Genomic DNA, 13,422 nt, shown 5'->3' with positions numbered 1-13,422 from the left:
CCTGTGAACTGTCACACAAACATCAATGCTCAAGTGACATTAAAATTATAATTTTGTCACTTTACTCATGAATGCTATTACATCTTTGACACATTGGCATTTGAGCTTTCAATCTTAGTTAAGTTCAAAGTTACAATTTATTTATTCTGTGAAATACAGTTTAATGACAAATAGATTCATATGCATAATACATAGCAAGCTATGTGGTCTGCAACAATTTGGCTCCCAGTGTGAGATTTAAAAATGCGCCCTCCCATTGACATCTTAAAAAATGCACCGCACCCCATAGATAATACAATTGCCTGAAACCCAAGTTTTGCCCCTGCACCAACAGATCACAGCCACCACAGGGAAAAAAAAAGAAATTCCACCATATTAAGCCCCACACAGTAATGTCCCCTGCACAATATTATACCACACACCGCAATTCCCTTGATACATTATGCCCTACAGTAAAGCTTCTAATTATTTTTAAATTACCTGCTTGTTGCTAAGGGTTTCACGTGCTGGGTGTCATGCTTGTTGCCAGGGGTTTCATGCTCTGGGATCCAAGCTGGTTGCTAGGGGTTTCATGCTCTGGGATCCAAGCTGGTTGCTAGGGGTTTCATGCTGTGGGATCCATGCTGGTTGCCAAGGGTTTCATGCTCTGGGACGGGTGTCATGATCATTGTCAGGGCTGTATAATGTCAGTTGCTAGGGCTGTGTGTAATGCCAGTTGCCAGGGCTGTCTAGTGCTCGTTGTCAGGGGTGTGTGCATCGGCCACCAGCATCTCTCTCTCCTACCCGCATCTCTCTCCCGCCTGCTGACCACCAGCCGCTTGTGAGTTCTGGAGCTCCTCCACGTCATTTGTACTCCGCTCGGAAGCGGAGTTTTGCGTAATGATGTGTTTGCGTCATGACGTCACGATGCAAATGCGTCATTACGCGAAACTCCACCCCCGAGCAGAGTAGTAATGACGGGGGGAGCACAAGAAGTCACCAAAAGTGCCGCAACGGGCGCCCCGTGTGACGGCACGCTTCGTCTGCTGCAAAAAACGTCACTGATGTGATATTCGGGAACTATTGGCGCAATAGCCATTAGCCATTTAGTACACTACAGTCCCCCTGCAGTATGTTTGTGAGCAGGCAGCTGTCATTGCCTTTTTGTAAGTTGGGCCGCTTAGAATGTGTAACAAGTGTGCTTGATTGGGTAAAATTAATCTATAATTTTTTTTAGCAATATACAGTACATTATTATTATAAAAGAGTGCGGTTAGGAGTGTATGAGTGGTGATGCTGCACAGAGCTCAGGGCTCTGTGGGTGGCACCGTCACTGATTTTCAGGAGCCTCCCTGCAGTTCCGGGACATTAGACAAGTAATTTTGGAGGTTAATCAGGTTTGTTAGCAAACCAAAAAAGTTAGCAATTGCACTGCTGGTGGGGCAGATGTATCGTGCAGAGAGAGTTAGATTTGGGTGGGTTATATTGTTTCTGTGCATGTTAAATACTTTCTGCTTTATATTTACACTGAAATTTAGATTTCAGTTTGAACAAACCCCACCCAAATCTAACTCTCTCTGCACATGTTACATCTGCCCAACTGCAGTACACATGGTTTTGCCAAGTTGCTTGCTTTTCTGGTTTGCTAACAACTCTGAGCATATTAAATCTGTTAATTCCATTTATTAGCAGCTACCAATTTGCATGGGGTGTAGTATGAGTGGGTGGTGGTCGCGATCCCGGCGCCCAGGATAAGGCTACATGCTGGCAACTAGGCAAGTGCAAATGAGCCCCTTGCGGGCTTGCTGCGCTCGCCACGCTGCGGGCACGGTGGTGCGCTACACACACTATGCTATTTATTCTCCGTCCAGGGGGGTCGTGGATCCACAAGAGGGAGAATAGTTGTCGGTATGCCGGGTGTTGGGATTCCGGCGCCAGTATACTGAGCGCTGGGATCACAACAGCCGGCATACTAAATACCACCCATTTGCATGCGTACTTTCCTATATATAATTGTTGTCACTAATTTGATAGTATTATAGTTGGTGAAGTAGGAGTGATAGGGTAGGATACTGGCCCACTTCGACCATTGTACAGTAAGATAATCTTCTTTCATGCATATCCAACGGCATTATCATATTTGTACATAATATATTAGTGTACTAAAACAGGTTTTTATTATATTAAAGTGTGTGCTGTTAGAAAAAGGTTTAATTTGCATTGAGCACTAACACATACTCCTAAAGCTTGCACATTCGATGCTTGCGTCATGTGTAAATACGCACACTGGTGTAACTAGCACTCTTTTTCGGTCGTTGCTTTAACACCATTAATGCGGTGAAACCTCGGAACATGCTGTTTTCAGAGGTTACACCACATTCCCAATATGCATTAAGCTCGGGAAAGCAAAACCTTCTAGAGCTTATACCTTGAAGGCCATGGGCTTCTCTCCGCAGTATTTCCCAAGAAGGATCCAATAGGATCCATCCCAGTGTCCCCTGCAGCTCACGCATGAGCTGGTCAATGGCAGCGTATGTGCAGAAAGACTCATCGAGTCATAGACACAAAAGTCCCTGCACCGCAATGGATAGCTCTTACCGGGAGAGCTGTCCTTTGCTTAAATCTGCATGCCTATGGTGTTAATAAACACCACTGTGCATGCAATCAGTGGTTGGATGTATCGCATTCAAAATGCGATGCGTGACACATCCCGCCTTTGACTTTATCACATCACATGATGGATCTGACTCTATAGTATCGATGTTAGTGAAGCAACGCTTGTATAAATTCAACTTTCCTAAAGGCCTTTACACACTTGCCGATAAAATGAGCGACGTCGCTCATTTTCCCTCTCCCTGAGCGACGTCGCTCATTTCATCGGCAAGTCTGTATGCCGCCAGCGATGACCGATGCGCGGCCCCGCAGGTCGGCAGCGATTGTCGCTGTCGGCAGTGCATGCATGCAGGATCTAGACTGTCGTCCAGGACATAAATGCACGGCTGGCGGAGGCATGACATCACTGAGCGATATGAGCGGTCATATCGCTCAGTGTGTACAGTCGGCCGGCGACCGCCTGGCCCGGGAGGGGAAACATTGGACGACGTCGCTCATAGAGCAAAATCGTCGAATGTGTATGGACCTTAAGAGTTAAATAATGGGCAGACACAAATTGTTACAATAAAAAAAGTTGTTAAGATAGAACATGGAATGAGAAATGAAATGGATAATAATATATACTCAGCTTCAATCAGTAAGTCATTCAAGTCACCCAGAGAGCTCCATACTGACACTCTCAGTTCTGGATTGATATATTCACTGACAGACGCACAGCTATTCACAGCGTGATGCCCATAGAGAGACTAAAGATCACAAAAATTATCCTCCTGACTTATGTACTCAGTACAGTACATCACAGCAAACCTGCGTTTTCTTGTCTATATCTTTGTTTATGGGCAAGGATTTTCTTGGTAAACAATATCGTTTATATGTCTAAATTTGTTTTCATGTTTCCATATGACTAATACATAAAGGCTGCAAATACAGCAAGAACAGGGTCTGACTAGTCACACACAATGCCGATGTTCACAGAGTCGAGCGATTTTTTTCTTCTGCATATGTGTATAATCCCAAAAACCCATACAGGATATGCTTTATAGTTTATACTGTGTGTACGCACAGAGCCGCATTTGAGTGTGAGACGCTTCGTGTCAGAAATGTGCATTCCTAGGCGGTAAATAGGAGGTATTCAGACGTACATATATGGCCCATCTTATGGGCGTGTTAATAATAGGAGTGTCATGGGTGTGTTGCTGAATTGGTTGCATGCACAACTGTTGAATCGCTTACAATGGAGGCCACGCTTAGACGGAAAGTCTGCATCTGCTATGGGACTGGTGCAAGTTTTGATGGTGGGGCATAAGGAGACGCACCAAGCATTATTACAGCATCTATAGACACTCAAAGTGGACTTCCCAGCCCTTGCACCATCAGACGCACACTTGTACACCAGGTAAAGGGCTGATACTAGCATTAGCATATAGTCGCAAATGCGACAACAGCAAAAACAGGATAAAGCAATCACAGCAGCATGTGACTCAGATTTGGGCCCACAGTGTGCATGTTAAAGTGCTCTTGTTGATAGTGTGTAGATGACCGTTGCATTCAGTGGCGGCTCCAGATTCAGGGCTGCAGTGCAATCCAAAATGTAAATAGGGTAGCCACAATTATCCTTCAAATTTCATTAAACTGTGTCTGAGCATATGAGGCATTTTGAGACCACATACACTCTGATTTCTGCAAATATACTGTACAGTATGTGTGGCCAGCATAGTAATTGACATAAATGACTGTTGTGTTAAACTCTGATGCAAATCTAGAAGGTTATTTCTATTGCTTGAATTCTAATTGTTTAAGCTTTTAATATTTAATAATATTTATTTTATTTATGTTTCCTTAGGTACTTTTAAAATAAAATACACTGGCGCCCTTCCAATCACTATATCTCCCTGCAGCGGAGTAGTGGAGCCCAAAACAAAGACGTTAGTTAAAGTGGATATTTGTGCTGATATTCCAGCTGTCATTGAGGAAACTGCTAAGTAAGTTTAAAAAAACGAACAACAGATTGAGATAATGAATTAAGAAAACTGCATGGCGTAGTGGGGATGTTGTTGCTAATTACAAGTGGTGTCTTTTTATTTATAAGGAGCCACAGAGTGTCTGTAGCGCAGTGGAATCACTAGGGGGTTGTGGCAGGGTGCTATAGATTAGTTTATCTTACAACAAATCATTTTAGTTCAAAACCATAAGTATGGATAAAGTAAATGCTTTTTTATTGTCTGGGCAACAGGCAGTCACAACATTCTGGCAGCTGTTTAAAAACATTGCTATATCAAATCTATGTTATGAATATACTATTAACTACCAATCACAATGTAGTTTAACACCTGCTTTCTACATACGTTATGCTGTTTACGTCAGTAAATCTAACTGATCATTTTATATGTCATATTATTGCAGTCAAACGAGGGAACCACACTAAGGTGGTCATTCAGACCCGAACACAGCTGCATACGGGTGGTTTGTGCATGTGCACCGGCTGCAGTGCGCATATATGACCCTACACCTTGTGGCCGCATCCTTCCTTTTAATCTTGACTCCTCCCTCTCCAGTCCCAACTCCTCCCTTCTCCAATTCTGACTCCTCCCATCCTCAATCCCCACTCTTCTCCTGTTCAATCCTGACTCCTCCCCTCTCCAGTCCTGAAAAGTGGAACCGGGGGACCCTCCATACTGTAGTGTGGCCCCGGATGGTCATCGCGGGTGCCAGAGTCCTGGGAGTGGAGCTTCCTGGTGGCTCTGTGGAGACCCTGCTGCTCAACGGGGATCCCTGCCATGGTCCTAGTTCTGGTTTCTATCCACCTGCCTTAGTTCTGTTCCTCGCTCTACCCCGTGATTCTCCTTGTCAGATCGCCCCCCTTAAATCTGTGCCTGATACTTACAGAACACTTCCATGAAAATAGTAAAAAGTACTTTCATACCATCATTTATGCACTTAACTGGGCCTGATTCAGATTTTAAAGTGAAACAAACCATGTTGCCATGCAAGGGGAGCAAATATATTTATATTTTATATGCAGGGTAAATACTGTGTGCTTTTGAATGTTGCCCACACAGAGGCATCACTAAAAGGTGTGCGCCATCAAAAAGGTGTGGCCTCACGGTCCGAACTTCAGTTTTGTCACTCCGGGGGTTACAAAGTGCAGCACCTAGCTCCTGTCACTAAAGAGGAGTCAGCACTTTGGTGTCATCCCTCCGCGGGCCGCACCCTCTGCACCCTTGTAACGGCACTGTGCCCACAAATGTTAGAAAACCTTATTTTTACACTGCAATTTAGATTTCCATTTGAACACACCACATCCAAATCTAAATCTCTCTGCACGTTCAGTCCCACCTGCAGTGCAACATGTTTTTGCCCAGTGCAGCATGTTTTTGCACAGCGCCTATACATGGGAGACAGAGGGACTGGGTGTATGCCAGCAGCTCACAGAGGGGCAGATGTATTAAGTCTGGAGAAGTGATAAAGTAGTGATAAGGGAAAGGTAATAACGCACCAGCCAATCATTATAGATTTGAAAAATGATAAGAGATGATTGGCTGGTGCATTATCACCTTTCACTTATCACTTCTTTGTCACTGCTTTATCACTTCTCCATGCTTAATACATCTGCCCCACAGTGCTGGGCCAGCCCCCTCAGTGACTGAAACAGGAGGCGTGGCTTATGAATGTGCATTCCTGAAAAGCCATGCCCCCTTTTTCACAGGCCACACACCCTTTTCGAGGCCACACCCCTTTTACAGAGGCCGTGCCACACACAGAAGTCCCAAGTCCCTGAACATGAATGTTGGAGGGTATGCAGCAGTATAAATAGGAAATTATGAGGGTGTAGATTAGGTTTCATATATATTGCTGGGACAACAGGGATCATGGCTTGGTGTGAAAGGGTCTACCTGGGTTGTGTGTCCCGTGACTTCAACCCTGGTCACAACCATAGTTGAACCCAGGATGGACCCAAGTAGGCCGCAGAGTGAAAGACGCATCCAACACAGGTCATGCTAAAAGGCCAGTAGAGGCAGATCAGCTGCACTTGGAGATGATGTCATATCCAAGCGCTGGCAGATCAGGCAGCATGAGACTAGGTGCAGTCTGAAAAGGGATGACCCGCCAGTTACCCAGGTCCAGCCTGCAGTGTGAACACGGTTTCAACAGCTGAGACACGGCTTGAAACTAACCCAGGTTGGACCCGGGTTTTCAGTGTGAAAGGGGTACTAATACCAATTGATTGGGTCAATCCCTACTCAGGACTGACCTCTTCAACCTGTTTTCCAGTTTCCATCTGTATTGTCATAAATGGTGGCTGTAGATAGAATTATCCTACCTTATTATTGTCTTATTTATTTACATTATACAATCATTTCTTTGTTCTGTATGTACATAATTCTGTTATATTGAAAACAATTTATGCTGCCTTCTTTACTTTAGAGTTAAACTACAAGGTCATGAGGAGATTCTCTTGCAGATTAAAGGAAATATAGTCAACCAGACCATAGAATTACTAGATTTGTCTGGAAAATCTTTAAAGTGCATTCATTTTGGACCTATGTATTTTGGAACATCAAAGATTAACAAAGCAGTGATATACAATGATAGTCCTGAGCCAGTGAGCTGGGTGTGTGTCCTAGATGATAAAGCACTTGGTTTTGAAATGGTAAGTTAGACCTATTTTTATTCTATAGGTTAACGTATTTTGCTTTAAGAGACATTGAATATGCACATTATTAAAGATAACAATTATATAAGCTTATGTGCACAGTATAATAATCTGAATGCCTACTTTGCAAAGCCGAATGTTGTATCTAGAAGAGCATGAAAGAGAATCCTCCCATTTGCTTCCTAAACTAACAGTTTTTACAGCCAATGAAAAATGTATTTAAAATAAAATTGTCTGTGGGTAGTAAATGCTTTAAATAAATCTAATATGGATTTCTGAGCCATTTAAACAATTTAATTGTTCAGGATGGAACATTTTTGTAAATTATATTGTGTATCTGTGATAATTCATCCAAGATTGAAACAATCAAAATAATTGCATGTAATCTGGGCAGTCAGATACATTTCTGATCAGTCAGGAATAATATGTTACTGAAGTAAGTCGTAATGCTTTGTGTGTGAAACTGGTAGGTAAAATCTGTCAGGTTTCCCAAACTGCACAGGTGAGTTTTCTTTCTACAAAATCTGTCAAACCAGATTAATCATCAGTTCTTCCTACATATCATTCTCTCTATGACTGCCTGGTTTCCAAATTTCTAACCAACAACTGAATGTGGGTAATTAAAATAGAAATAATTACTTGCCAAGCAATTCCTCTAATTTAACTGTGCACCTCCTAAGTCTAACCTTAACCCAAAAGTCAGACCTTAAACACAACATAAAGCAGCAGTGCTTTAGAAGCAGTCTCTGGGGTCTGTAAAATTACTGTAGCTGCAAAGTGCCGTTGTTGCTGCTTTTCAACGCCGGCAAGTGCACCCGATCTCACACCATTCATGGGCTGAAATCAGCCCCAATGTGCACAAAATTTCTCAGACCTCTATGGGGTGGCGAACACTTTTGTGCAAATTTGGGGCACCATAAAATTCGGCTGATGCTGCGATTACTCTCACCTGGATATTATCACTGCTAATTTGGATTGACCCCCTATACCTGCTTGAAATTACTCAGGAAAGGGAATAGGGAAAAAGACCGATTGCCCTAAGGTGGTGCACAGTAGTAAATATCAATTAAAACGTAACCTTTATTGCATAGTATATATTTTTAAAAGCTGGCGAAATATAAATTAAAATTAAGAAGATAAGTATAGAAAAAAAGAAATGTGATTAAAATAAAATGTTGCACACTGAAGGTCTCCGAGTTGTTCAATTCCTGTAATAAAATGGCTTTGAATATTCGTGTCTCTTTTGTGCAATATTGTTGTGATTATCTAGTATTTTTGGCTGTTCAGCTCAAATAGGTTCACTTATACAATATATTCCTCTGTAGAGCTACCAACACTGTGTGTGTATTACTTTGCTACATTAATTTCAATTTAGTGATGATTCCAACCAGTTTCCTTTCTTCCCTGGAAACATTGTATCATCATTGTATCTATCTCATCATTCAATGCAGATGTAACAATATTGGAGAGGTAGATTATTCTATGCAGTTTTTCCCCACACAAAAGGAACATCCCATTAGCTGTGAACCATGTGTCTCTGTTCAGAGGTGTGGAAGGTTCACACTGTCATGCCACTTTGTCTATCGTGCGTTGTGTATCACACAGTATAAATCCGTGACATGAGCTCATAATATATCGCACCAGTGGGCATGTCAGTGTCTTTTCCAATATTTAATTAGTAGACAGTTCTACTCAGAACTGAGGTACTTATTATATTTATCCACAATATTGAGCCACCCATATACAGTATTAACCAGTGTTATGGTATTGCCGATCAGATCAAAACACAGCAACACTATAACTTATATAACCGCCTATACCTGATACAGAGGGTCTGATGCCAATATTCACAAAACTGGATCATGTTTTTTCCATCTGTGCATGCATCTTAGCAGCACCGCGCATATGTCCGGATTTTGTTCATACAGAGTAGCAGATTAAATTTTGACGCATTATATCAGTAATGTATGGGACGTTTCTGGACGGAGACAGGCATGGCTAAAAAGATGCATGTTTTATGGGAGTGGGGCAGATGTGTTGCTGATAGTGGTTGCATGCAAAGATGTTAAATCGCTCACATAGGAGGCCATGCTCAGATGGAGAAACTGCACATGTCATAGTGCTCATGCCATAGGGCTAGTGCAAGTTTTGATGGTGTGGCTGATGACGTATCTAAAGATGCACCAAGCGAAATTTCATCATCATGCAGACACGGACAGTGGGCATCTCAGTCCTTGTATATTGTGTGGAGGCACAGATTTACACCAGAGAATGACTTTGTAGAGGCATTACCTTAAAGACGCAGATGCAACTGCTGCAAAAGATGCAGCCAAATATTTGTCTCAATCAGGATCAGAGCAAGAGTACTAGGCCCATTTAGAATATTTTTAGGTCCATTTAAAAAACAAAAAGTGGCATTAAATATTGCCACTTTTTGCTTTGTAATATTCACTGGCTGTCCTGGTGAGGAGATTCCAAACATCGTTTGCACATAGAGTCAGCCATAGCAGCAGAGCAAAGAAGGAAGAGAGCGCCCTGCTTTTCTCCATTTCAATGGATAAGTAGACACTAGGGCCTGATTCTGAATCACATCCAACCTGCTCGTAATGTCGATGTTCAGGTAGTTGAGCGATTACTTTCAACTGCGCATGCATAAAAAAAAAATTCTGAAAACCTCTACGGCGCCTGCATTACACAGAGTGTATGTACAGTGGTCCTGTTCAGGGGTATCCGGACTCCAGGTCGACAGCACAAAGGTCGACACACCTTAGGTCGACACCAATTGGTCGACACACCTTAGGTTGACATGGACAAAAGGTTGACATGGACAAAAGGTCGACAGGAATAAGGTCGACATGGAAAAAGGTCGACATGAGTTTTTCACAATTTTTTTCTTTTTTTGAACCTTTTCATACTTAACGATCCACGTGGACTACGATTGGAACGGTAAAGTGTGCCGAGCGAAGCGAAGGCACCATGCACGAAACATGGCGAGCGAAGCGAGCCATGCGAGGGGACGCGGTGCACTAATTGGGGTTCCCGGTCACTCTACGAAGAAAACGACACCAAAAAAACATAAAAAACTCATGTCGACCGTTTTCCATGTCGACCTTGTTCCTGTTGACCTTTTGTCCATGTCGACCTAAGGTGTGTCAACCAATTGGTGTCGACCTAAGGTGTGTCGACCTTTGTGATGTCGACCCTCAGTCCCAGACCCCTGTTCAGGACAGGCGGTATCAGAAATATGAGTGTAAAGTGATGGGTGTTATGTTTTATTTGTGACTGTTTTTTGACTAAGATGTATGTGGAGACATCTTAATTTGGAATTAAAAGTGGGTGCAGGTCTTGGACATATGCCAAATGTGTCCTTGAGAAAGGTCTTGCTTAAAAAACTTTGGATTAAATGGATGTTTCTCACACTGTATTCCGGAGAGTGTTTACAATTATTATATGGGACCAAGCTTATTGATCCTTTGCTGTGCACCCTGACAGTGACCCAGAGAGTTGTGCGCAGCAATTTTTATTGAAATGCAACCAGTTTAATGCCCTAGTATACTCTGAATTTAAACAATACATCACATAAACAATTAGAGAGGGAAATATCATAGAATCATTTAAAAAAAATTAATCTGGATTTTTGACTCCTCAAAGTAGGCACATTTTGCAGATAATATGGCTGAATACTGGTGGCATTCTTCCTACAATGGATATCCTTATTTAGGTTGTCCTGTTCGATGTTGGCTGTTACAGATGTGTCCTCTTACATCCTTGCTGCATTCACGCTAAACAGCCCTTGTAGTCGTGCCTTGCCGTGGCGGGACTGGGTAGCGTCGATCTTCTTTTTTGCATTTTTTTCCTGCAAAAATGCGTCTTAGATGCAAAGTAGTATAATAGAACACACAAGCAGCTTCTGCTGATTGATATACAGCATGCCTATATTCTCTGTTTAATTCGCGCTCTTTCTGCATCCGAAATGCACACGGAACTCGTGTTATGTGTAATGCGACTTGTAGCGCACAGAGCATGTAAGAGAACACATCTGTATCTCCCTAAGGGGCAGATGTATTAAGCCTGGAGAAGTGATAAAGCGGTGATAAGTGCAAGGTGATAATGCACCAGCCAATCAATGCCTAACTGTCATTTTTCAAACCTGTTGACTGGTGCGTTATCACCTTCCACTTATCACTTATTTATTACTGCTTTATCACTCACCAGGCTTAATACACATGCCCCCCTGTTACGATTTAATACTTTCCTGATAATATCTGTAATAAATAGTTTTTTACTTGCTTCTAAATATTATTGTCATATGTTTTTTTTCTGTACTAGACTACAGTATTCTCCTTGGAAATCTTTACTTATAGCTTTAGTTGGATATGAAAGCCACAAAGTGATAGATCCATCTTGTGCTTCATTACCCCCACCCAACTTTCACCACTTCACTAAACTCTGCAGGCTGTTCTACAGCTGCTCCACCAGGGTCAAACTGGCCCATAGGTAAACAGGGGAAAGCCACGGTGGGCACCACTGTCCGAGGGCCTACCTCCTCCTCTAAGGGTCAGGTTCCAGACTGTGTACTCAAATTATCCATGGTTACTCTATTAAAAGGTCAGTTACCTGGAGGAACAGGATGAATGATAAACATGGATGCTTAGTTGACGTCAAGATTCACTTAATGGTCAGCCAAGAGTATGTGATGGGTTAGAAATACTTACTCCTCCGAATTCAAGATCTCCAGTGTCGGGATGCCGCTGTCGGTGACATGTGACTGTCATGTGACCACCAGCATCCTGACCGTCGGGATTTCATATATATTCCCTTTTATAGTGAACCCATTTTGCTCCAGTGTTTACAGTTACAACCTACTCACATCAGACACATCAGTGTCTATCTCACCATGTAGTAACACCCTCCCTCCACAGCCTCATCCGAATCCTACTGTAACTTCCTCACCATCTAGCAGTTCACTTGCAAGCAACCGTATTAATTAGCTAGAAGCAAAGTCTCCATGTCCAAAGCCTGCGTCTGCTAAATAAACCAACAGCATTGTACAGTATGCATGTATGTATATGTATTTGTAAAATAGACGTTTTAATATTCTATTTCAGGGCACTAATTTGCAGAACATGGATTACACGGACTGGACTGATCGAACAGATGTCGCTACTTTACTTTCCTGCCTACCTAATCAAGGAGTTCTGTTACCTTTCCAGAAAACTACTGTCACTATATGCTTCTGTCCCAAGTTAGTCCACTATCTGTCATTTATTTACAGATTTTCTTTTAAAAGGGAGTGTATTAAATGGGAAGAATGTAGCAATAGAAGAGTTTATATGTATTATTTTTATTCACATATACTTTCTATATATAAAATAGTCGCATTGGGTCTTCGAGATCCTGACTGCCGGGATAGGGACTACATCCCATATAGTCTATCCTTTTTGGATCCTCCTTGCTAATCCCGATAGAATTTCTCCTTACCATAACCATCATACCCTACCCTTTCAGCCGTATAATCAGTTGGCCTCTAATCAGCTACAATAATTGGAAAATGCAATCACTGATCTCTGCAGTTTATCCGAGAATCTGTCCTGACATGAAAAGAATGATACATTTCCCTCAAACTAAGGACTATATTTAGCATGAGTTATAGTGTTGCAAACTCTTTACACTAAGAAGTGGGGTCCCCCCAGCACAGGGCAAGGCCGTCCCGCATGCTGGGTCCTGCCTCCTCCACTGGTAAAATGCAAACGCTTCACTAAACAGTGATGCGCTTGCATCTTAAGGGTTGCCCCCTGCATCCGCAGGATAGCTGCGAAGGCAGTCGCTGGGCAGCCATGTTTCGGGTCACACAGCTGCCACGGCCCATCCCACAAACAGCCTGGACATGCCTCCATTGTCTGGACCACGCCCCCAAAAGGCATATCGACGCCTACAAAATGTTGCGTTGATGCCCTGTCCCTGCTCCCTGTCAGGACTTGGACTGCAATCGCATACAATCACAGTTTAAGCCCTCCCATGTGTACACAGCGGCGTGCGCACATGTGCAGACGTGCTGAAATCGCCAAATAGCAATTTCAGCACTTCTGCTTTCAGTGCTGAATCAGGCCCTAAATCTCTTATTCCTGTGAATAGTGACTACAGTTGTGTCCTCATCAGGGACGTGCAGTCAGGGG

At 42.8% G+C, this 13,422-nt stretch overlaps 1 protein-coding gene across 6 annotated transcripts in view; it reads left to right on the top strand.

Moving 5' to 3' along the window:
* Positions 1-13,422, top strand: part of CFAP47 (cilia and flagella associated protein 47) — a 1,065,013-nt gene that overhangs the window by 124,343 nt on the left and 927,248 nt on the right. For all 6 annotated transcript variants that reach the window (XM_063953487.1, XM_063953488.1, XM_063953489.1 and 3 more), the window contains exons 5-7: positions 4,436-4,574; positions 7,018-7,243; positions 12,355-12,491. In XM_063953487.1, coding sequence (XP_063809557.1) covers positions 4,436-4,574; positions 7,018-7,243; positions 12,355-12,491 — 502 coding nt within the window. The remainder of the gene's footprint in view (positions 1-4,435; positions 4,575-7,017; positions 7,244-12,354; positions 12,492-13,422) is intronic.

The sequence above is a fragment of the Pseudophryne corroboree genome, chromosome 2, assembly GCF_028390025.1.
Source record: "Pseudophryne corroboree isolate aPseCor3 chromosome 2, aPseCor3.hap2, whole genome shotgun sequence".
NCBI classification, from domain to species: Eukaryota; Metazoa; Chordata; class Amphibia; order Anura; family Myobatrachidae; genus Pseudophryne; species Pseudophryne corroboree.
This window is presented reverse-complemented; position numbering and strand designations above follow the sequence as displayed.